The 20,240-nt window shown below is 44.2% G+C and overlaps 1 protein-coding gene across 11 annotated transcripts in view; it reads left to right on the top strand.

Moving 5' to 3' along the window:
- Positions 1-15,813, top strand: part of SNX27 (sorting nexin 27) — a 92,349-nt gene extending 76,536 nt beyond the window's left edge. For 6 of the 11 annotated variants that reach the window (XM_073995301.1, XM_073995311.1, XM_073995286.1 and 3 more), the window contains 4 exons: positions 8,758-8,907; positions 9,231-9,359; positions 9,742-9,801; positions 9,910-10,819. In XM_073995301.1, coding sequence (XP_073851402.1) covers positions 8,758-8,907; positions 9,231-9,359; positions 9,742-9,801; positions 9,910-9,918 — 348 coding nt within the window. In that variant the 3' untranslated portion in view covers positions 9,919-10,819. Of the gene's footprint in view, positions 1-8,757; positions 8,908-9,230; positions 9,360-9,741; positions 9,802-9,909 lie in introns of all 11 variants that reach the window. The other 5 variants (XM_073995298.1, XM_065545919.1, XM_005541872.5 and 2 more) reach the window with 1 other exon arrangement.
- Positions 15,814-20,240: the final 4,427 nt, after the last annotated feature.

Raw genomic sequence — 20,240 nt, 5'->3', positions numbered from 1 at the left:
AGACCAGCCTGGCCAACATGGTGGAACCCCATCTCTACTAAAAATACAAAAAGTAGCTGGGTGTGGTGTCATGTGCCTGTAATCCCAGCTACTCAGGAGGCTGAGGCCAGAGAATCACTTGAACCCGGGAGGCGAAGGTTGCACTGAGCTGAGATTTCGCCACTGCACTTCAGCCTGGGAAACACAGTGAGACTCCATCTTAATAACAACAACAAAAAAGCAAACCAGTCAGCCATTGAACTTAGCCTGTAATCTTATATCTAGCTAAGTTAGTTATTTTAATCACTTATATGATGAAAAGTAATAAATCTCTTTACTTTAGAAAATTGCCAGAGATCAGGGAGCCACCTTACCGATGTTCTATGTATCAGGAGGCTGACATAGAAAATGTAAAATCTTTTAAATGTAATTAAATCTTGTCAGAATTTTGGTTAGAAGAATTTTGCTATTTGTGAGACAGAATTTTAAAACGCGACTTCACCTGTTCTTTAAGATAATGCATTGTCTTCTATATATTAATGCATGATTCGGACTCATACTACATTTGCATCTTTTTGGTGAAAAGGGCCAAATACTAACGGGCCATCCACTTCTGCAGTAGTCCTTTGCCTTTGCCAAAGCCAACAAAGTTTTCTCGTTTCTGAAAAGTTAATAGAATCAAAATAATTTCATAAGGCCTTCTCATAATACCAGTGTGGAATACATACTGTTTCTTTGCATTTATAGTACTCCAAACACACTATCTTTCCATCTATGCATTCAACAAAACATATTTGTTGAGTACCAAGTACGTGCCAAGCACAGTGCAAGGTGTGAGAGAAATAAATAGGTTTGCGTTGTGCTATGGCAAAATATAGAAAATCTGAATTTAATGAGCACAGTAATCTATTATGAAGTCATTGTTAGACTTATTTATATTTTGTAATCACCCAGGTAAAAACTCAAGTATAGTTGATAGATATGTTTCCCCATGGTCTTTTGCCATTGTGTATAAAATAGGCTTAAACGTTTGTGGAATTAGATTGTCTTGAAAACCTAGTGCCAACGTATTTCTGGGTACTAGCTGCATGATATGAGAGTCAGATTTTGAACAAAATCTGATCACAGTTTGAATTTTATAAGTATAATATGTATTCAAGTATCAGTGTTCAAAGGCATTAGCCTAGGCAATATTAGCTCATGGTCAATACATTGAAACTTCTCACATGGGCCCTTCTAGGCCCATAGGCCTTGATGCCATTAAACATAGCAACTAAGTATGGTGAACAGGCCTATGATTAGGTGAGGTGACTACAATTTGTAGTTGTCACATCACTGTGAGACCTGCAGCAACACAACGAACTTCTCAGTTTTAGTTTCTTTTCTGTAAAACCGGGATATTCAGATTATCACCTATTAAGTAGAATCTTGACAAAATACGCCAAGATTCTTAGAAGATAAATAAGCTTTGTGTAAGTTCCCCTGTCCTCCAAATCTCCAAATACAGAAGAGAGCTCACATCTGTGCATAGTTTATAATACCCAGTGTGATCAAAAACATTTTTTGTTTTATACTTAATTACAAAGTTAGACTGAATCTCAAATTTGGATGGTTGAGAATATAATGTACAAGAAATAATGTTTTCTCTTCTCTTCCTTCCTCCCTCCCTCCCTTTTTGTCTCCTCACACAAACAGTAGACATATGTAAATTATGCTTTTCTTATGTTGAAGTGGCCTGATTTTGCCATTGTTGAACAGATAAATAAAGAGCTTTTGTGTTTCACTACATAATTTGTATTGATTTCACGCAAGGCAGCATGTATGTCAGTTTTTCTCAAAGTATGGTCTCCAGTCTACTTACATGGAAGACACTTTTGAAGCTACTTAAAATGCAGATTTCTAGACTCCACTCCACATTTACTAAGCCAGAATCTCTGGGGGTAGGTCCTAGGGAACTTTATTTTTAAAAAGCACACTGGTGATTCTGGAACGTTAGGTGCTTCAGAATCACTACTCTGATTCTGGTTTTGGGAGAGTTGGCTCTTGAGGTTCTTCTCAGTCCCTTACTTCTATTTTGGACCTGATTTGACCCTTGGCAGGTTGTTTGGGAGAAGAGAGAGTTCTCTGGAGTGGACCTTAACACATTCACCTAAAGTGTTCTGCTCTGTTAAGCATTGAGTCTCTGCTTTAAAAACTGTCGGCTGGGCGCGGTGGCTCACGCCTATAATCCCAGCACTTTGGGAGGCCGAGGTGGGCAGATCACGAGGTCCGGAGATTGAGACCATCCTAGGTAACACGGTGAAACCCCGTCTCGACTAAAACTACAAAAAATTAGCCGGGCGTGGTGGCGGATGCCTGTAGTCCCAACTACTCAGGAGGCTGAGGCAAGGAGAATGGCGTGAACCTGGAAGGCTGAGCTTGCAGTGAGCCAAGATGGTGCCACTGCACTCCAGCCTGGGCGACAGAGCGAGACTCCATCTCAAAAAAAAAAAAAAAAAAAAAAAAATCAGAAACTGCCCTATATCTGTATTTATTTGTCTTGCTGAATATTGAACATTTTAAAAATATCCTGTACTATACCTTTCCAATTCTCTGGCTTAAATGGGCCACTTTCTACATGTTATATGAATAAAGGAAGATAATTCGGGATACATATTTAGTTACTCAAAGCTTAAAGTGAAAACTAAGGGAACCTGTGTTCTTGGGGAGATAACAGAGTCAAGTCTCATTGGGAGACAGGGTGGTCAGAGAGACTCAGGCTGGGTAGTATTTATCAACTTTAAGTGGGCACAGTCTCCTGAAAGGAGAATGGGCAGGATGATTTGGTGTTTCAAATACCAAATACCCTTTTAAATACCCTTATGTAAATATGCTTTAAGCCATGCCTGTAATCCTAGCACTTTGGATCTAGCATTTTGGAAGGCCGAGGCAGGCAGATCACGAAGTCAGGAGTTTGAGACCAGCCTGACCAGCATGGTGCAACCCCGTCTCTACTAAAAATACAAAAATTAGCCGGGCGTGGTGGCGCACACCTGTAGTCCCAGCTACTCAGGCTGAGGCAGGAGAATTGCTTGAACCTGGGAGGTGGAGGTTGCAGTGAGCTGCACTACACTCCAGGCCCGAGACTCTGTCTCAAAAAAAAAAAAGAAAAAGAAAAAAAAAATTCACCTTTCTTTGACAAGTTTTTGATTTATATAAAAACATTTTTTTAAAAGTTATTTTAGGTTCAGGGACACATGTGCAGGTTTGTTACATAGGTAAACTGCATGTCATGGGAGTTTGGTGTACAGATTATTTTGTCACCCAGGAAGTAAGCATGGTACTCCATAGGTGTTTTTTCTGATCCCCTCCTGTAAAATTTTAAATGCTTCTTCTTTGAGGCTTTGTGCAAGCCCAAGGATGTAGGGACTGCCCACTTAATGCTGATAAATACTGCCCAATCTGAGCTCTCTGAAAACCTTGTCTCCCCATGAGACTTTACCTTTATTGGCTCACCAAGGGCACAGGTGCCCTTGGTTTTCCCTTGGGTTATTTTTAGAGCTTATGCCATTAAGAAGTCCCCTGAAGGTCTTTTGCTTTCAAGGACTACATTCTTGAATACGGAGGGATAAAGCAGTCTTTTGATTCAGAGGGGACGGAGAGGGCATGTATTATGTGCCTGACTGGTCTAGGCACTTTATATGAAGTCTCATTTTCTCCTTATAACAACCCTGTAGGTATTATTCCTACTTTACAGAGAAGTGGAATCTGAGAGATTAAGATTCTTACTGGCCGGGCGCGGTGGCTCAAGCCTGTAATCCCAGCACTTTGGGAGGCCGAGACGGGCGGATCACGAGGTCAGGAGATCGAGACCATCCTGGCTAACACGGTGAAACCCCGTCTCTACTAAAAAATACAAAAAACTAGCCGGGCGAAGTGGCGGGCGCCTGTAGTCCCAGCTACTTGGGAGGCTGAGGGAGGAGAATGGCGTGAACCCGGGAGGCGGAGCTTGCAGTGAGCTGAGATCCGGCCACTGCACTCCAGCCTGGGCGACAGAGCATGACTCCGTCTCAAAAAAAAAAAAAAAAAAGATTCTTACCTAAGATCACATAGCTTGTCAGAAGTGGAACTAGAATTTGAAAATGTGATTTGAACCCATTCTTGTCAGGCTCCAGTGCATATATTTTTCCCTGCATCAGTGAAGACAGGATGGCAGCAATGTCTTTTATTTCCAGATGGCAGAAGAGAAGAAGATCCCAGGTAGAGTAACTTACTCAGGGTCACAAAGAGAGAGTTTAAGATACTCAGAGCTCCATGCTTCTTCTGACCTCTTTTCCCAATCCCTGCCTTTGTTGGCATGCTTCTCTCTTTTTAAAAGATATATTATAGTAAAACTCCCAATAAGAGATTATGGCAGAAATATTTGTCAAAAATAGTAGTGGTACCTCTCAACGAAGAGATTTCTCAACAGATGTGCTATGTGTAATCCTATTTTGTTAAAGGACATGAGTAGAACTAGTTTCAAGGGTCGACAGCACCCACTGGCATTTGCAGAGGTGTTAAGTGTCCTGGAGCAGAATTGCTGCTTATTGAGCAGTAAAGTTTCTGATGACTATGTTAGGAAGATGGCTTGAATTGAGTGCCAGAGGCCTGATTGCTAGGATGTTCTTTTTCTTTTAACATTTTATTGTGTGTATTTGAGATGGAGTCTCACTCTGTTGCCCAGGCTGGCTGGAGTGCAGTGGCACAATCTTGGCTCACTACAACCTCCACCTTCCAGGTTCAAGCAGTTCTCTTGCCTCAGCCTCTTGTGTAGCTGGGATTACAAATGCATGCCACTACGCCTGGCTAATTTTTGTATTTTTAGTAGAAATGGGGTTTCACCATGTTGGCCAGGCTGGTCTCGAACTCTTGACCTCAGGTAATCTGCCTGCCTCAGCCTCCCAAAGTGCTGGGATCACAGGCATGAACCACCACACCCAGCTGTGTAAATTTTTAAATACATAAAGAAGTTGAAAGAAAAATACAATTAGTCCCCATGTACCCATTACCCAGCTTCAATAGTCTTCGACTTTCTGCCATTCATGTTGCCTCTGTTTCATTCGTATGGTTTCTTCCCCCAGGAGATTTGTTTGTTTGTTTTACTGTCACTGACTTGAAGCTCACCCCAGGAATTTTTGAAAGTAATTTCCGGATATTTTAAAAAGTTTATTTTAGCTGTCATTTATTGAATTCCTAATTATGGCTGAGTACTATGTTAAATATCTTTTTTATTTTTATTTCTTGTTTTGAGACAGGGTCTTGCTCTGTCACCCAGACTGGAGTGCAGTGGTGCAATTTCAGCCAGGCTGGAGTGCAGTGGTGCCATCATAGCCTTGACCTCCTGGGCTCAACCAATCCTCCTACCTCACCCTCCCAAGTAGCTAGGACTACAGGTGCCTGGCAAATTTTTTGTTGTTGTTGTTGTTGTTTTTGTAGAGATGGGTTTCACTGTATTGCCTAGGCTGGTCTCTAACTCCTGGGCTCAAGTGATCCTCCCACCTCAGCCTCCCAGTGTTGGGATTACAAGTGTGAGCCACCATGCCCAGCCAAATACTCTGTATTTAATGCTCACAAATCACACTGTGGTATAGATGCTATTATTATTTCCCTTTTATGGAAGAGGAAACTGAGGCACCTGGGATTAAGTAATTTGCCTGCCTTAAAGTAACTTACAAAAGGTTGCACAGTTAGGAAGTAATGGAAGTAATGGGGCCAGGATTCAAGCCCAGGGTAGTCTGGGCCTCTTAATCACTCCTCTGTGTTTCAGGCATTGCTGTTTATTATAACCCCAGAGGAGTTCTATTCTGTTCTATACCACCCACCCCTGTCATATTTACCAAAGTATAGGAGTCAGAGATTTCTTTTGTTTATAGTGCTAATGGCAGGATTAAGCAGTATCCATGTTTATCACTGATCTAGGAAGGACAATAAAAAAGAGAAGGTGTAATAGGGTGATAGAAGGAGGGAGGGAAGAAAAATGATGTGATTGAAATATTGTTGCACCTCTAGGCCAGGCACGGTGGCTCACACCTGTAATCCCAGAACTTTGGGAGGCTGAGGCAGGCAGATCACTTGAGGCCAGGAGTTCAAGGCCAGCCTGGCCAACATGGCGAAACCCCGTCTCTACTAAAAATACAAAGCATTAGCCAGGTGTGGTGGCACACATCTGTGGTCCCAGTTACTCAGGAGGCTGAGGCATGAGAATTGCTTGAACCTGGGAGATGGAGGCTGCAGTGAGACATGGTCACACCCCTGCACTCCAGCCTGGGTGACAGAGTGAGACTCTGTCTCAATTTAAATAAATAAATAAATAAATAAATAAAGAGATGGGGACTCGCTCTGTTGCCCAGGCTGGAGTGCAGTGGCATGACCATGTCTCACTGCAGCCTTAAACTCCTGAGCTCAACCTATCCTCCTCCTACCTAAGCCTCCCAAATAGCTAGGACTACAGGCACATATCACCATACCCAGCTAATTTTGAAATTTTTTGTAGAGACAAGGCGTCACTGTGTTGCCCATGCTGGTCTCAAATTCCTGGGCTCAAGCAGTCCTCCTGCTGCAGCCTCCCAAAGTACTCTGGGATTACAGGCGTGAGCACTGCACATGGCCCCTCTGGATTAGTTCTGCCGTGTTGTAACTATGAGAGTCATATGTGGCACTTTATTTTGGTCCAGATGCTTTTTAAGGAACCATATATACTGGAGACCCAGGGGACAATGGGGTTGATTTGGGGACTAGTCGGTGACAGTAAAAGGAACAGAGGCCTGGAAATTAAACTTGGGTTCTAGTCCTAGTTGTGCCACTTATTATTACTTGTGACTGCAGGCTAGTCTCATCTTACTCTGAGTTCCCATAAAATGACTCATTTTTAAAGTCTCTTTCAGTTTTAACATTTTGTAAGTATGAGATTTGGGGTAGCTTAATCCTTACTATAGATCATTGTAACTTTTGATTGCAAAAGGAATAAGGAGAAATACTACTGCCGGGCATAGTGGCTCATGCCTGTAATCCCAGCACTTTGGGAAGCCGAGGCGGGTGGATCACGAGGTCAGGAGATGGAGACCATCCTGGCTAACACAGTGAAACCCTGTCTCTACTAAAAATACAAAAAATTAGCCGGGCTTGGTGGCAGGCGCCTGTAGTCCCAGCTCCTCAGGAGGCTGAGGCAGGAGAATGGCGTGAATCCGGGAGACGGAGCTTACAGTGAGCCGAGATCGGGCCACTGCACTGCAGCCTGGGCGACAGAGCAAGACTCCGTATCAAAAAAAAAGAGAGAGAGAGAGAAATATTTATTCCCTTTCCTAATTGTAAGGATAGATTAGATTCCCATCCCTTGATTACAATGAAAATAGAGGATCATACTAAACAGAATTGTGAGACCCCTTCTAGCCCTGTGAGTCCTGGTTATAGTATATCTTCTGGTTTTCATCTGTGTGTCTTTTTGTTTTTCTGGGTTTTTGTTTTTGTTTTTTTCCCTGAGACAGATTCTTTTTTTTTTTTTTTTTTTTTTTTTTTTTTTTTGAGACGGAGTCTCGCTCTGTCGCCCAGGCTGGAGTGCAGTGGCCAGATCTCAGCTCACTGCAAGCTCCGCCTCCCGGGTTTATGCCATTCTCCTGCCTCAGCCTCCCGAGTAGCTGGGACTACAGGCGCCTGCCACCTCGCCCAGCTAGTTTTTTTTGTATTTTTTTTAAGTAGAGACGGGGTTTCACCGGGTTAGCCAGGATGGTCTCGATCTCCTGACCTCGTGATCCGCCCGTCTCGGCCTCCCAAAGTGCTGGGATTACAGGCTTGAGCCACTGTGCCCGGCCTGAGACAGATTCTTGCTCTGTCTCCCAGTCTGGAGTGCAGTGGCACGATCTCAGCTCACTGCAACCTCTGCCTCCTGGGTTCAAGTGATTCTCCTGCCTCAGCCTCCTGAGAAGCTGAAACTACAGGCGTGTGCCACCATGCTCAGATAATTTTTTGTATTATTAGGTATTTGAGGTATTTGAGGCTGCAGTGAGACATGGTCATGCCACTGCACTCCATTGAGACGGGGTTTCACTGTGTTAGCCAGGATGGTCTTGATCTCCTGACCTCTTGATCCATCCGCCTTGGCCTCTCAAAGTGTTGGGATTACAGGCGTGACCCACTGCACCTGGCCTGTATCTTTCTGAAGTAGAGAAAGGAGGGTTAGAAGTATGAAGGTGTTGTTTCCTTACTTATGGCCAAAAAAAAAAAAAACAAGGCAGAAGTTGAAAGTGGGATAAAGAATTGCTAGCCAGGCACAGTGGCTCACGCCTGTAACCCTTGCACTTTGGGTGGCTGAGGTGGGAGGATTAATTGAGCCCAGGAGTTCGAGACCAGCGTGGGTAACATAGAGAGACCCTGTCTCTACAGAAAATCAAAAAAGTAGCTGGGTATGGTGGTGTGTGCCTGTGGTCCCAGCTCCTTGGGAGCTGAGGCAGGAGGATCACTGGAGGCTGAGGTGGGAGGATTGCTTGCACCCTGGAGATTGAGGTTTCAGTGAGCCAAGATCATGCCACTGCATGCCACTCCAGCCTAAGTGACAGAGCAAGACCTGGTCTCAAAAATGAAAATAATTGTCTCAGAGTCCTTTCCCAACTTAGGGATGGGTGCGAGACCAGAGGCCAGGTCTTCAGGTTGCTGGGTGAGAATACTCTTTGTTCTTTTTCTTGCACATCTCAGTAGTTCTTCATTGTGTTTAGTACCATAGTAACCCTTTTTCTCCTTCCTTCTTCTTTTTTTTTTTTTCAGTACCTCAACATGCTAAGGACTTGTGAGGGCTACAATGAAATCATCTTTCCCCACTGTGCCTGTGACTCCAGGAGGAAGGGGCACGTTATCACAGCCATCAGCATCACGCACTTTAAACTGCATGCCTGCACTGAAGAAGGACAGCTGGAGGTGAGTTTTCAGCATAGGGCTCTGCTACGAGGACTGGAGATACTTTGATGCTCACTTGCTTGTGATGTTTTAATTCCTTTTTAGAGGGAAATGAAATCAAAATTGTATTTTGACTGGGCAGATAAACAGGCACGGAATCCACACTGATCCTCAACTTCATTGACTGCTTCCACTGATTTGTATTCTGTCACAATCCTTTCTCTGAAGGGATGCAGACATCTCCATTCATTTCTCTTCTGTCTCCTGGTTCAGAACCCCCTACCTCAGTTCCCTAGTACTCTGAAACACAGACTGTACCTTACTCCCTTGTCTTGGTTGTCCAGAACCAGGTAATTGCATTTGAATGGGATGAGATGCAGCGATGGGACACAGATGAAGAAGGGATGGCCTTCTGTTTCGAATATGCACGAGGAGAGAAGAAGCCCCGATGGGTTAAAATCTTCACACCATATGTGAGTGCAATTTGAGGAAAGTAACTGGGACTTAGTTTTTTTTTTTTTTTTTTTCCAGCTAAATGCATAAATGGAGAGAGAGATAGAGCTAGTAGTTGTCTTGAGATCTGAACCTGTTTGAATCCTGGAACCCCCAGATTCATCCTGTCTGCTTTAGGCCTGACTGGAATTGGCAATTTCCTATTCCACTTGGCTCATGGTTACCACTAGAAGGAGCTAGAGAATAGTGGATGAACCAGGCCTGAGTTTTGTGGTACTTGTCAGGGTTTTTCTGTAGACTGAGTTTGGAAGATGGGATGACTGGGGACAGGAGTTCAAAGGCACAGTCCTGAGGTACCTTCTCTTGAGAAGTTAGTGATTGTCACCACCGTTTTTTTTTCAGTTCAATTACATGCATGAGTGCTTCGAGAGGGTGTTCTGCGAGCTCAAGTGGAGAAAAGAGGTAATTCTGAACAGTTCTTGAATTGACCTTTCATCTTTTTGTTTCTTTAAAATTTATAGGCCTGTGGCCAAATACCTGGGACCCTCACCTCCATCTCTGTCTTTCTAGGAATATTAGTTAGAGACTGATTATCTCATGTGAGCCAGGACATTCTTCCAGCAAGGTTGGCCTCTGGATGGTGAACGGGCTGTGCAAAAAAGCCCTGCTTCTTCCCTTGTCTAGAGGGTGGACATTGGCTACAGGCTCTTCCATCTCTCATGACTTCATGGACCCTCCTCTGCCAGTTTTTTAAATCAGATCACCCTCCATGTTGTTCCTGACCCGCAGGGGAAGCTGTCCTCAGTTGTAGCCGTCTGACTGGATGAGTCCTGGCAGTCTTTCTAGGCGAACCAAGAATGTGTGTGTGAGGGAAGGTGTTTCCTGTTGCTTTACTGCTGTCTGTATGTGCCAGTGCTGGAACAGAATTTGGAAGATTCTGAATAATTAGCTACTTATTCTCAAAATCTTTGAAAGAATCAGGAGGTCAAGTCAATAACATGAAAATTTATATTCTTAGTGCAGTAGAAAGAACATTGGGCTCTGGGAATTTTATCTTGGTTTTCTCCTGGCTTTTTTTTCCTCTGTGTAATTTTGGGTAAATCAGTTTCCCTAGCTCTCAGTTTTCTCTTCTGTGAAACAGGAAGACTGAACCACGTAATTAATATCCAAGGTCCCTTCCGGCTCTAAAAGGCTATGATTCTAGATGAGAAGTTATATCAGGAGAGATACGGCCAATCAGATTGAGTCATCCAGGCATACCTTTTTAGCTTCTGTTTGAGGAGTTGTCTCCAGAGAAGAGGAGATGTGGCTTCCCAATAACTCTTTTTTTTTTTTTCCTTTCAGAACATTTTCCAGATGGCGAGGTCACAGCAGAGAGATGTGGCCACCTAGCCTTTCCTTATCCCCTTCCCTTCCTTTCACCCCCATCCTCTTGCTCCTTTCATGTCCCATTTCAGACAGAGTAACCATTAACACAAAAGAAGAGAAAGAGTTAAAGTCATTATATTCAAAAGCCCTAAACTAAATATTATTAATAACGCCCTCTGAATTTCATGTCTCTGGAATTGAGGTGGTAGTAAACAGCAGATTGGTCAGCACCAGAAGTCAACTGAGTTAAGACAGGAAAAGAAAATAAGCCCAACCAACTTGCCAAAGGTATCTTTGTCCTTTCACCTGGGCCTCATACCAACAGCCTCTCCTTGTACTATATTTTTAAAACTGGAACTATGAACTTCATCCATTTGCACTGTTCAGACATATATATGTATGTATGTAAAAATTATATATACACAAATTAGCTGCACGTATATACATATATATATTTCTTTTTAAATTTCATATTGATGGCAGTACCTTTTTTAGCTTGTGTTTTTACACACCTTTCACTAGAATCCATGACCTCTCTTGTGCTCTCTTTATTTTGAAACAAACTTTAAAAAGGAAAAAAAAAAAGCATTTTACAGGGAAAAATACCTCTCCTCATGAAGGACTTGAAAAGTTTACAACCTGCTTGGATTTTTGCCCCTTTTTTGTATCGAGTATAGATTCCGGCTCATGGGTTGCCATAGAGTCTGAGGAACAGGGAGTATAGTTTCTTTATCTTCCAAGAGGGTGTTGGGGAGGAGAAAGAGGTGTGTTTTTCAAGGTTAACAGGCTGTAGTTCTGCAGGGAGAGCCTAAAGTCCTGGTATGGTCTCTTGATTCCATGACAGTTTTTCTGATCCATCTGTTTCTCTCACTCCTGGCTTTCTAGCCACATTCTGCACCTCCTTCCTGCTTTCCTAGAACCTCAGTATGCTTTCCCTCAACCGGCCCTGAGTGGAGTTGTGCGTGGGCTCAGGAGGTTGATGCCATGGGAACCTGAACCTGAAACACTTCATGGTAGTAATTTCCTGTTTTCCTTGCCCCCCCCCCCTTTTTTTTTTTCTGAGACAGGGTCTTAAACTCTGTCACCCAGACTGGAGTGTAGTGGCATGATCATAGCTCACTGTTACCTTGAATTCCTGGGCTCAGGTGATCCTTCCGCCTCACCCTCCTGAGTAGCTGGGACTACAGGTGTGCACCACCACACCTGGCTAATTCTTCTTAAAATTTTTTTGTAGAGACAGGGTCTCACTGTGTTGCCCAGGCTGGTCTCAAACTCTTGGCCTCAGGTGATCCTCCTGTCTCAGCTTCCCAGAGTGCTGGGATTACAGGCATGAGCTGCTGTGACCTCCCCTGCATTTTTTTGCAGCAGGGATAGTACTTGGGACCAGAGTTAAACTGATACCTTAGGCACACAGGTTGGACTTACATAGAGGAAGGAAAGCAAGCAATGCCCTGTGTACGTGAGGTTTTACCTCCTCCATTCCTGACCAATAACCACCCATAACTATGGCATTCTCTGTGACTTCCTTAAACAGCAGTGATGGGAAGAGATCCAGTAATATCTTCAAGGCCTTGGGGAAACTTGCAGTGGGTCAGTGGTCTGTGCCAACCAAATGATTGCCCCATCCAAGCCAATTGAGGACCCAGGAAGGAGTAGTAGGAATACGGTTGATTTAGATTGGATCTCCCAAGTTTTAATTAAAAAGAGACTGAAGGAAAACCTTTCTGCTTTCTGTCCCTTAAAGAGCTCCTCATCTGATCTTGCAGCTAGACCTTTTGAGACTTAAGAGCTGCATCCCAGGATCAGAAGCCAGGGCTAGTTGGGGTAGGACAATATTCCCAGCCCCTAAGCTCTGTAGATAGTGCATAAGAAACACCAAGTCAGGCTCAGATGCAACTAAAACACATCTTTGAGCCTTTTCTTGTTCCCTTCTCCCCCTTCTAAACGAAAACCTTCCTAGGATGGCATCTTTTGCTCTAACTGGGAGACAGTCATAATTGGTTGTAGTCAACTCTACTGAGCAGTGTTGGGGTGATTGGAAAGTCTCTTTTTGTTTTTGCAAATCATTGTGAGGCCACTCTTTCTTTCTTTTCTTTCTTTCTTTTCTTTCTTTCTTTTCTTTCTTTCTTTCTTTCTTTCTTTCTTTCTTTCTTTCTTTCTTTCTTTCTTTCTTTCTTTCTTTTCTTTTCTTTCTTTTTCTTTTTCTTTCCTTCTTTTATCTCTTTTTTTGTAATTTGTTGTTGCAAATCATTGTGAAGCCACTTTTCTTTTTCCTTCCTTCCTTCCTTCCTTCCTTCCTTCCTTCCTTCCTTCCGTCCTCCCTCCCTCCCTCCCTCCCTCCCTCCCTCCCTCCCTCCCTCCTTTCCTTTCTTTTTTTTTTTTTTTTTTGAGACGGAGTCTCGCTCTGTCCCCCAGGCTGGAGTGCAGTGGCCGGATCTCAGCTCACTGCAAGCTCTGCCTCCCGGGTTCACGCCATTCTCCTGCCTCAGCCTCCCGAGTAGCTGGGACTACAGGCGCCCGCCACCTCGCCCGGCTAGTTTTTTGTAGTTTTAGTAGAGACGGGGTTTCACTGTGTTCACCAGGATGGTCTCGATCTCCTGACCTCGTGATCCACCTGTCTCGGCCTCCCAAAGTGCTGGGATTACAGGCTTGAGCCACCGCGCCCGGCCTTTCCTTTCTTTTTATTAGTGTTTTTCTTTTTTTCCTCAGAGTCTTGCTCTGTCGCCCAGGCTGGAGTGCAGTGGCACGATCTTGGCTCATTGCACCCTCCGCCTCCTGGGTTCAACCGATTCTCCTGCCTCAGCCTCCCAAGTAGCTGGGATTACAGGCGTGCACCACCACGCCCCACTAATTTTTTGTATTTTTGTTAGAGGCAGGGTTTCACCATGATGGTCAGGTTGGTTTTGAACTCCTGACCTCAAGTAATCTGCCCACCTCAGCCTCCCAAAGTGCTAGGATTATAGGCATGAGCCACTGCACCTGGCCCACTTTTCTTTCTTTCTTATTTTGTTATCCTGGCAGCCATTTGCTGGTATGGGATCAAAGAGGACAGCCTTTCCTCCCTCACCTTCTCCAAATCTAGGTGGAATCACAGAGTACAAAACATAAGAATGCTGAATGTGTAAAGTTGCAGAGGGATCCCTAATTTGAAGACTTTGACACAGAACTAACTTCTTTTGACTTAAATGAATTTAAAATGAGCCAAAGGACCCTGAAAAGAAGACATGTTGATTTCCCACTCCTAGATGCTAAAGAGACTTTTGGTACCAGCTTTGTTCAAACTGTAAAAATAGCAATTTGCCCCTACTCGCTCAGAGTGGGACAGTAATGAACAGATCTGGGATTCCATTTGACAGCTCGAATGCTGACCTTCAGACATGAGACATAGGGATTGGGAGGCCACTTAGAATGGGTAGATGGTGCTATGTTCCCTTTCTGGCATAGCATTCACTTGGTGCTTTGGAGATTAGGTGAGGGCCCTATAGGTAGTTGGCCTGTTGGCAGAATTTATTTAGGAACAGCCCTTCTTAAAAGTGTCTCACTAACAAAGTACCCAGCTGCAGCAAGGAGGTGGGGAAGGAAGGCACCCCTAAAGGACAGCGCCTTCTTCTCTTCCACCCATGCACGGCCTTGGGTGATGGAGGCAGGGTCCCTGTGGCTGCGCGGGTCCCATAGGATCAAACCCTTCTTTGCATGAAGCAGTGTTAGTTGTGACTCTTCTCTCTCCCCTTCCTCTGCACTTCCTTTCTGTAATCCCTACTGTTGTTCTTAGTCCCAGCTTCTGCCCAGGGAGGCTTCTACCCAGACTTCTTTTGCAATTTGTCCCTTGGAAGAGGGGGGCTCCCAGTGCCCCCAGCTTCATCCCGGCAGAACCAGCAGGATCCTCCTGATCTCTCACTGGCCTTCCTCCACACTTGGTTTCTCTGGGATAGAAGCTCAGAGCTTTTTATGGCCCAGGAGAAAATGTAGACCCTGAGAAACCTGTCCCTGCAGAAAGGTTCCCTTGGGCCATGCTTTGGGCCCTCTGCTCTTTATATGTTTATTCTATTCTCAATTTTTCCACCCTCTCCTTACCCTAGGCCTAAGCGCAGGTACAGATATGTGCGTGCTCAGGGCAGCTCCTAGGCCTGGACCGAGCTCTCAGGGAGGAATTAGATAAATATTCCAACATCCTCATGCCTGGCTCATTTAGTTTCATCCTTTAGTTACCCAGGCCAGTAGCTTTGGGTTATGCCTTCCTGTAGCTCCAAACCCAACACTTGGAGCAGCAGAATAGGGCACTGCCAGGAGATGACTCTCTCTCCTATCTCAGAATTTGCCAGCTTCTGGGCTGGGCTCCTAGGAGGTAGTTTTCTTGAAGGGGACTGCATCCTAGTTAACCTGAATTTCCCAGACCAGGAGGGACTGCTGTGCCCTTCCTTCTCGCCATTATACTGTTTGGCTAGATTCATTCAGCAGTAGAAGCTCTTTGATCTGTTGACCCCAGCATACTGCTGTTTCTTCACCAGCTTCATTGTGTCACAGTAGCTTCCTTTTGGAGGATGATGTGATAGAGCACTCAGAGAGAGAGAGGGAGAAGAGAGGTAGTGGGTATGCTTCTCTAGCTCCCCATCTTCCAGGTCCACCTCTTGACTTCCTGTTCCCCTAAACCTGAGCACATCATGCCAGGCCTCATTGCTGCCAGGACAGCATCAGCTCACTCCTCAGCAATAATCTAGGGTATGTGGGAAGGTCAGGGCTGTGGGAAGGAATAGAATCAAAGAGGGGAGTGATATGGGGTGGAGGCACTTGGCCACCTGCTAAACTTGGACATTAATTTTATATCATGACCCCCTTTTAAGCCAGTGAGCTGGGCTTCAGTTTTTCCCAGGCCATGCACATTTAATTTATTTCAGAGAAACTCTAATTGTATTTTCACTGCAGTATCTTGTATTTTTTATTTGTGATTTAAGAAATGTGAAGAGAAAATACACAGACACAATAATGGCTAACAGTGTTTCTTTCATTCCTTGTTCTAGAGCTAACCACTCTAAAATTGTTTGGTAATGTCACTTAGTGTAATTAATTGTAACATATTCTTTTAAATAAATTGATTTATTGATCAAACACTTCTTTGGTTTCCTAGACTACAAATCCTTTGGGTTGTGTGGGAAGAAGTGAAGAGGGACCTTTGAGATTTGAGTTAGAGTAGTCAGTCTGAAAAGAAGAAGAAACATGTAACCAGTTTTCCCAGGTAACTAGTGGGACAGTTTTTTGAGGGCAGGGAATGGAGAAGGGTGAGGAAAGAAGCCACGGAAGCCCCTTTGTTTTCAGTTCTCTTCCCAGTGGCTCCTTTGAAAATTCCTTCTTCTCCTTCAGATCTCAGAGGTGACTGAGCTTACCCCTCCCATCTGCAAGCTTGCACAAAAATCCTTTGAAGATTCACAGGATTCCTTTCTTAGCCATGCAGATAGAGCCTGGCAGAGCTTTTGGTACAGATCTTAGCAATGGCCCCTCCTCCCCACCCCCAGCAACATGTATATACTTTTTCAGGTAAATCGGGAAAGTTTTTCTCTTTGGGATCTGGACTGAAAGGAACACATTATGACTGTTGAATGGCCAGCGCAAAACTAGGCACTGTGGGTGGCCTTACTCTCCTGTGCTCCCACACTCTTGAGAAGAAGGGTGATCCTACTGCCTTTTGCTTTTACAGAGGCATCTGAGGTGCTGGGGCCTAATTACCTGCTCTCAAGAGTACCTGTTCCTCTCTGTACATTTGTTTATGAGCTGACTCTGGTCTGAAAAGCTCAGCATTTGTAGTGGGTGAGACGTTTTAATTTTTTTATAAAGCTTCATTTATTATTATTTTTACAACTTCTGACCACATGCTTTGGTTCCTTAACTGATGACCATAAGACCAAGGACCATTGTGACATTTTGTTTGGCAGCTTGGGAAGAGACATTGTTCGGGGGCTCATACACTCACCCACCCATTGGCTTTGGATATTTAAAACCTAAGAAACACCACTATGCTAATGGAGGGGGAAATGTTATCTTTCCTAAGCAAAGAATCCATAAAGAAGAACAAAGTGGAATTCTAGAATTAGAGTTACAGTGGTTAAAGTCAAACTTTTATTAGGTATCTGCTGTTGGGGGTGGGGTGGGGAGATTGAGATACTGCAACAGACACAAAAGCAAAGAAACATTTCTGCCAGCTTACAGGCTCACAGAAGAGTGAGACACTTGCGCGCGGCCATGATACATAGCAGTGAAAGGTTTAAGTGCCATAAGGACTAGAAAAGGAAGGGGAAAGACCTGTGGATGAGGGCCGTTAGGGTTTTCATGAAGAAAGTAGTGTTTAAGATGAACCGTTGTAGTGTGAGCAGCATTTCAACAAGAAGGCATTCAACAAACATTTATTGAGCCATTATGTGCCAGACACTGTAGTAACTGGGAATGAAAAGACATGGGAGAAAAGGGGCCGAACTTGCCCAGAGAACAGTGAATAGTTCCATTGGGGTATGTGTAGGAACGAAGTGGAAAGTAAGGCTTTGAAGAGCCTTGAATGCCAGACTGAGGTATTCTGTGAAAAAAAAAAATCAGAGTAGTTTTGTTTTTTATTAGCTGCAGTTTAGAAAGATTGATGCTTCAGAACATAGAAGGACCAATTAGAAAATTGCTGTGATTACTCAGTTAATAAGTATAGGCAGTGATAATTGAAAAAGAGGGAAATGATATGAGAAAGTTTGTGGAAGTGAAATCTTTAATGATTTAATACCATTGAGCTTATGTGAAAGTACTAAAAACTCTTGAGGTTTTATGTCTACGTGACCAGAAAATAGAAATATATGAGCTGGGACTTTATGGGAGAAAGTTTTAGCATTGGCCCTGTGATGATTTAGATACGGATGGGAAATCCAATATAGATGTCCAACGGTCATTTCTTATTTACTAAGCAATGTCTAATGTTTGGGGCACTGTTTAGGGTGATGAGGATACAGTGCTGGACAAAGCAGAGTAGGTAGTAAATGTTGGTGAATTAACTTTTAAAAGATGACGATGACTCTTGGCTTCTTGGGAGAACAAATTGTAGGAGAGCAGGAGAAGCAGCATGGAGACAGATGAGAGCAATGTGACGTGGACAGTGCTGGTGGCTGTGGAGATGCAGAGACATGAGTAAGTAAATCAGCTGAATACTTTAGAGGTAGACTTAGTAGGGCTTTGCAGTTGGATTGGGGAGGAGACATGAGAGAGAGGGTGTAATCCAAGTTTTGGCTTGAGTGGGTACCTAGTGGTGCTGCTTACTAATGATGAAGACTGAGGGAGAAAAGGTAATACCAACATGGAGTTCAGGACAAAAATTAGGCTAGAAACATGTCACTGGGACTTGGTTTTCATCAGGCAGATGAGAGGATGCAATATATAGGAAGGAAACCAAGTTTATGAGGAGCAAGAAGCAGCTGACTGCTCTGTGAAATAGACTGAAAGAGGGGCCAGAGAACAAGCGTCTTACTAGAACCAGGGGCTTGGATCAGGGCTGTTCAAGTTACCAGATTTGGAGAAGAGAATGAGGCTTGGCCATGAATGGGAATTGCTTCAGTCACAAATACCTGAAGCCAAGGCTGTGAAAGGCTTTGAAATTTTAGCGGGAGAATTAAAAGACAAAGGAAACACTGAAAGTCAGAGGGCCTGGCTCTCAGGCCAGCAGAGTCCAACCCGAGGAAATAGAGACACTTTGCATTACGTTTATGCTTTCCAAAGCTTTAAAAATATGGAAAGCGAATGGGAAGTAATTATTTAGGGCTATTTTTTTCCCTAGCCATTGTCCCATCACCTTAATCTCCCTAACTGAGGATATGTTTCTAAAGGTCTGCTTTCATTTCTACAACTGAAAGGCTCCACTCTATCCCTGATATTAACATGTCAGCTCCACTCTTCTGGCTCAAGAAGTTATTTTCCTTCTCTTCCCTTTATGCTGCCATTAACATTTGAACATAACTTGATTATTTTAGAAGAAGAAACAGACAATAAAGGTAGCCACTGATGTTGCAGCAGGGGTTGCCACACCGACGTCTGGGAAGAGGCCAAGAAGGAGGCAGCTTCTCAGTTCTGTTGCCACCCTCACCCCCCAGGAGAGAAACCCGAGTCAGTGAATCACTCTGGGAGATGCCCTTTGGTCTAAAACCCACCTTCCGTCTTTCCATCCTGACTTAGAAACTGCCCTGAAGTTGAGGCAGCTCATGGGGAAATTTGTAGATATTAAATGCTGACACAGGCTTTTTCTCATGTCTGAGCACACACACACACAGCTCTGTGTCGCTGAGATTTCAGGCGCTGTCTACTTGGCTAGGAATACTGGCTGGATTCTTCTCCTGTTAGGTCCCATGTCTGATCTTTACCAATCCAAGAGTTACTTTTTTCTCCCAAAACAACGTCCACATACATATCTGCATAGCACTTCACATTTTGCTTCTCTTTTTAACTATTCTTAGTTTGAGGTCAATGAAGAGTAGCAGAGGTACAGGGCAGTGATCTGGGGATGAGTTGGGATTTACTGTTGTGCCTTCACAGAGCTCTGACCTGAGGCCAGATCAGAGCTGGAAGTTGAGCAAGTTTATAAGAAGGGACATATTGAGGGTGGGGTAGCAGCCTAGAAGCATATGTGCTATGAAGTCAAAGAAGACACCTGTGTGATCCCGAGCCTTCCCTAAAGCAGCTCACAGAGAAGAATCTGGGAAGTGGAGGGACTTAGGGCTTATGTAGTCCACCCTCTACCTGAAGGACTCACTCCTAAGCCTGCTTGCTACTTCTTGGGATCTTTGCCTCAGGTCAAAGAACAGGTAAGAGAACATCATGGGCTTTGGAGTCTGACAAACTGGGTTCAACTCCTACAGCCATGCCTTACTGGCTTTGTGACTCTGGGGAAGTTAGTTAACCTTCCAAGCCTCCTTTTCCCGTCTGTAAAATTATATCCTACCTAGGCTGGGCGTGGTGGCTCATGCCTATAATCTGAGCACTTTGGGAGGCTAAGGCAGGAGGCTTGCTTGAGCCCAGGGGTTCAAGACCAGTCTGGGCAACATAGCAAGACCCTGTCTACAAAAAACAAAACAAAACAAAACAAAACAAAAAAAAAAAGTTTTTTAAAATGAGCTGGGCATGGTGATGCATGCTTATAGTCCTAACTACTTGGGAGGCTGAGGCAGGAGGATCCCCTGAACCAGGAGTTCGAGGCTGCAGTGAGCTATGATCTCACCATCACACTCCAGCCTGAGTGACAGAGCAAGACCCTGTCGCAAAATAAATAAGTAAAATAAATAAACTATATCCTGCCTCACAAGGTTGTTAGGAGATAAAATGAGGAAATGCACAATAAGGGCTAGGAACAGAATGACATACGGAGCAGTGGTTAGTAAATGGTGGCGTCACAACTGGCTCCTAGTATCCACACTGGCCTCTGTGCAGAAATGGAGGTCCAGATGTGAGACTGCAAGTCCTCAGCCTTCAGAGGGACAGGGCTGGATACAGAGGAGAGCCCCGGACAGGGGAGATCTCCT

This window comes from Macaca fascicularis, chromosome 1, assembly GCF_037993035.2.
Source record: "Macaca fascicularis isolate 582-1 chromosome 1, T2T-MFA8v1.1".
NCBI classification, from domain to species: Eukaryota; Metazoa; Chordata; class Mammalia; order Primates; family Cercopithecidae; genus Macaca; species Macaca fascicularis.
This window is presented reverse-complemented; position numbering and strand designations above follow the sequence as displayed.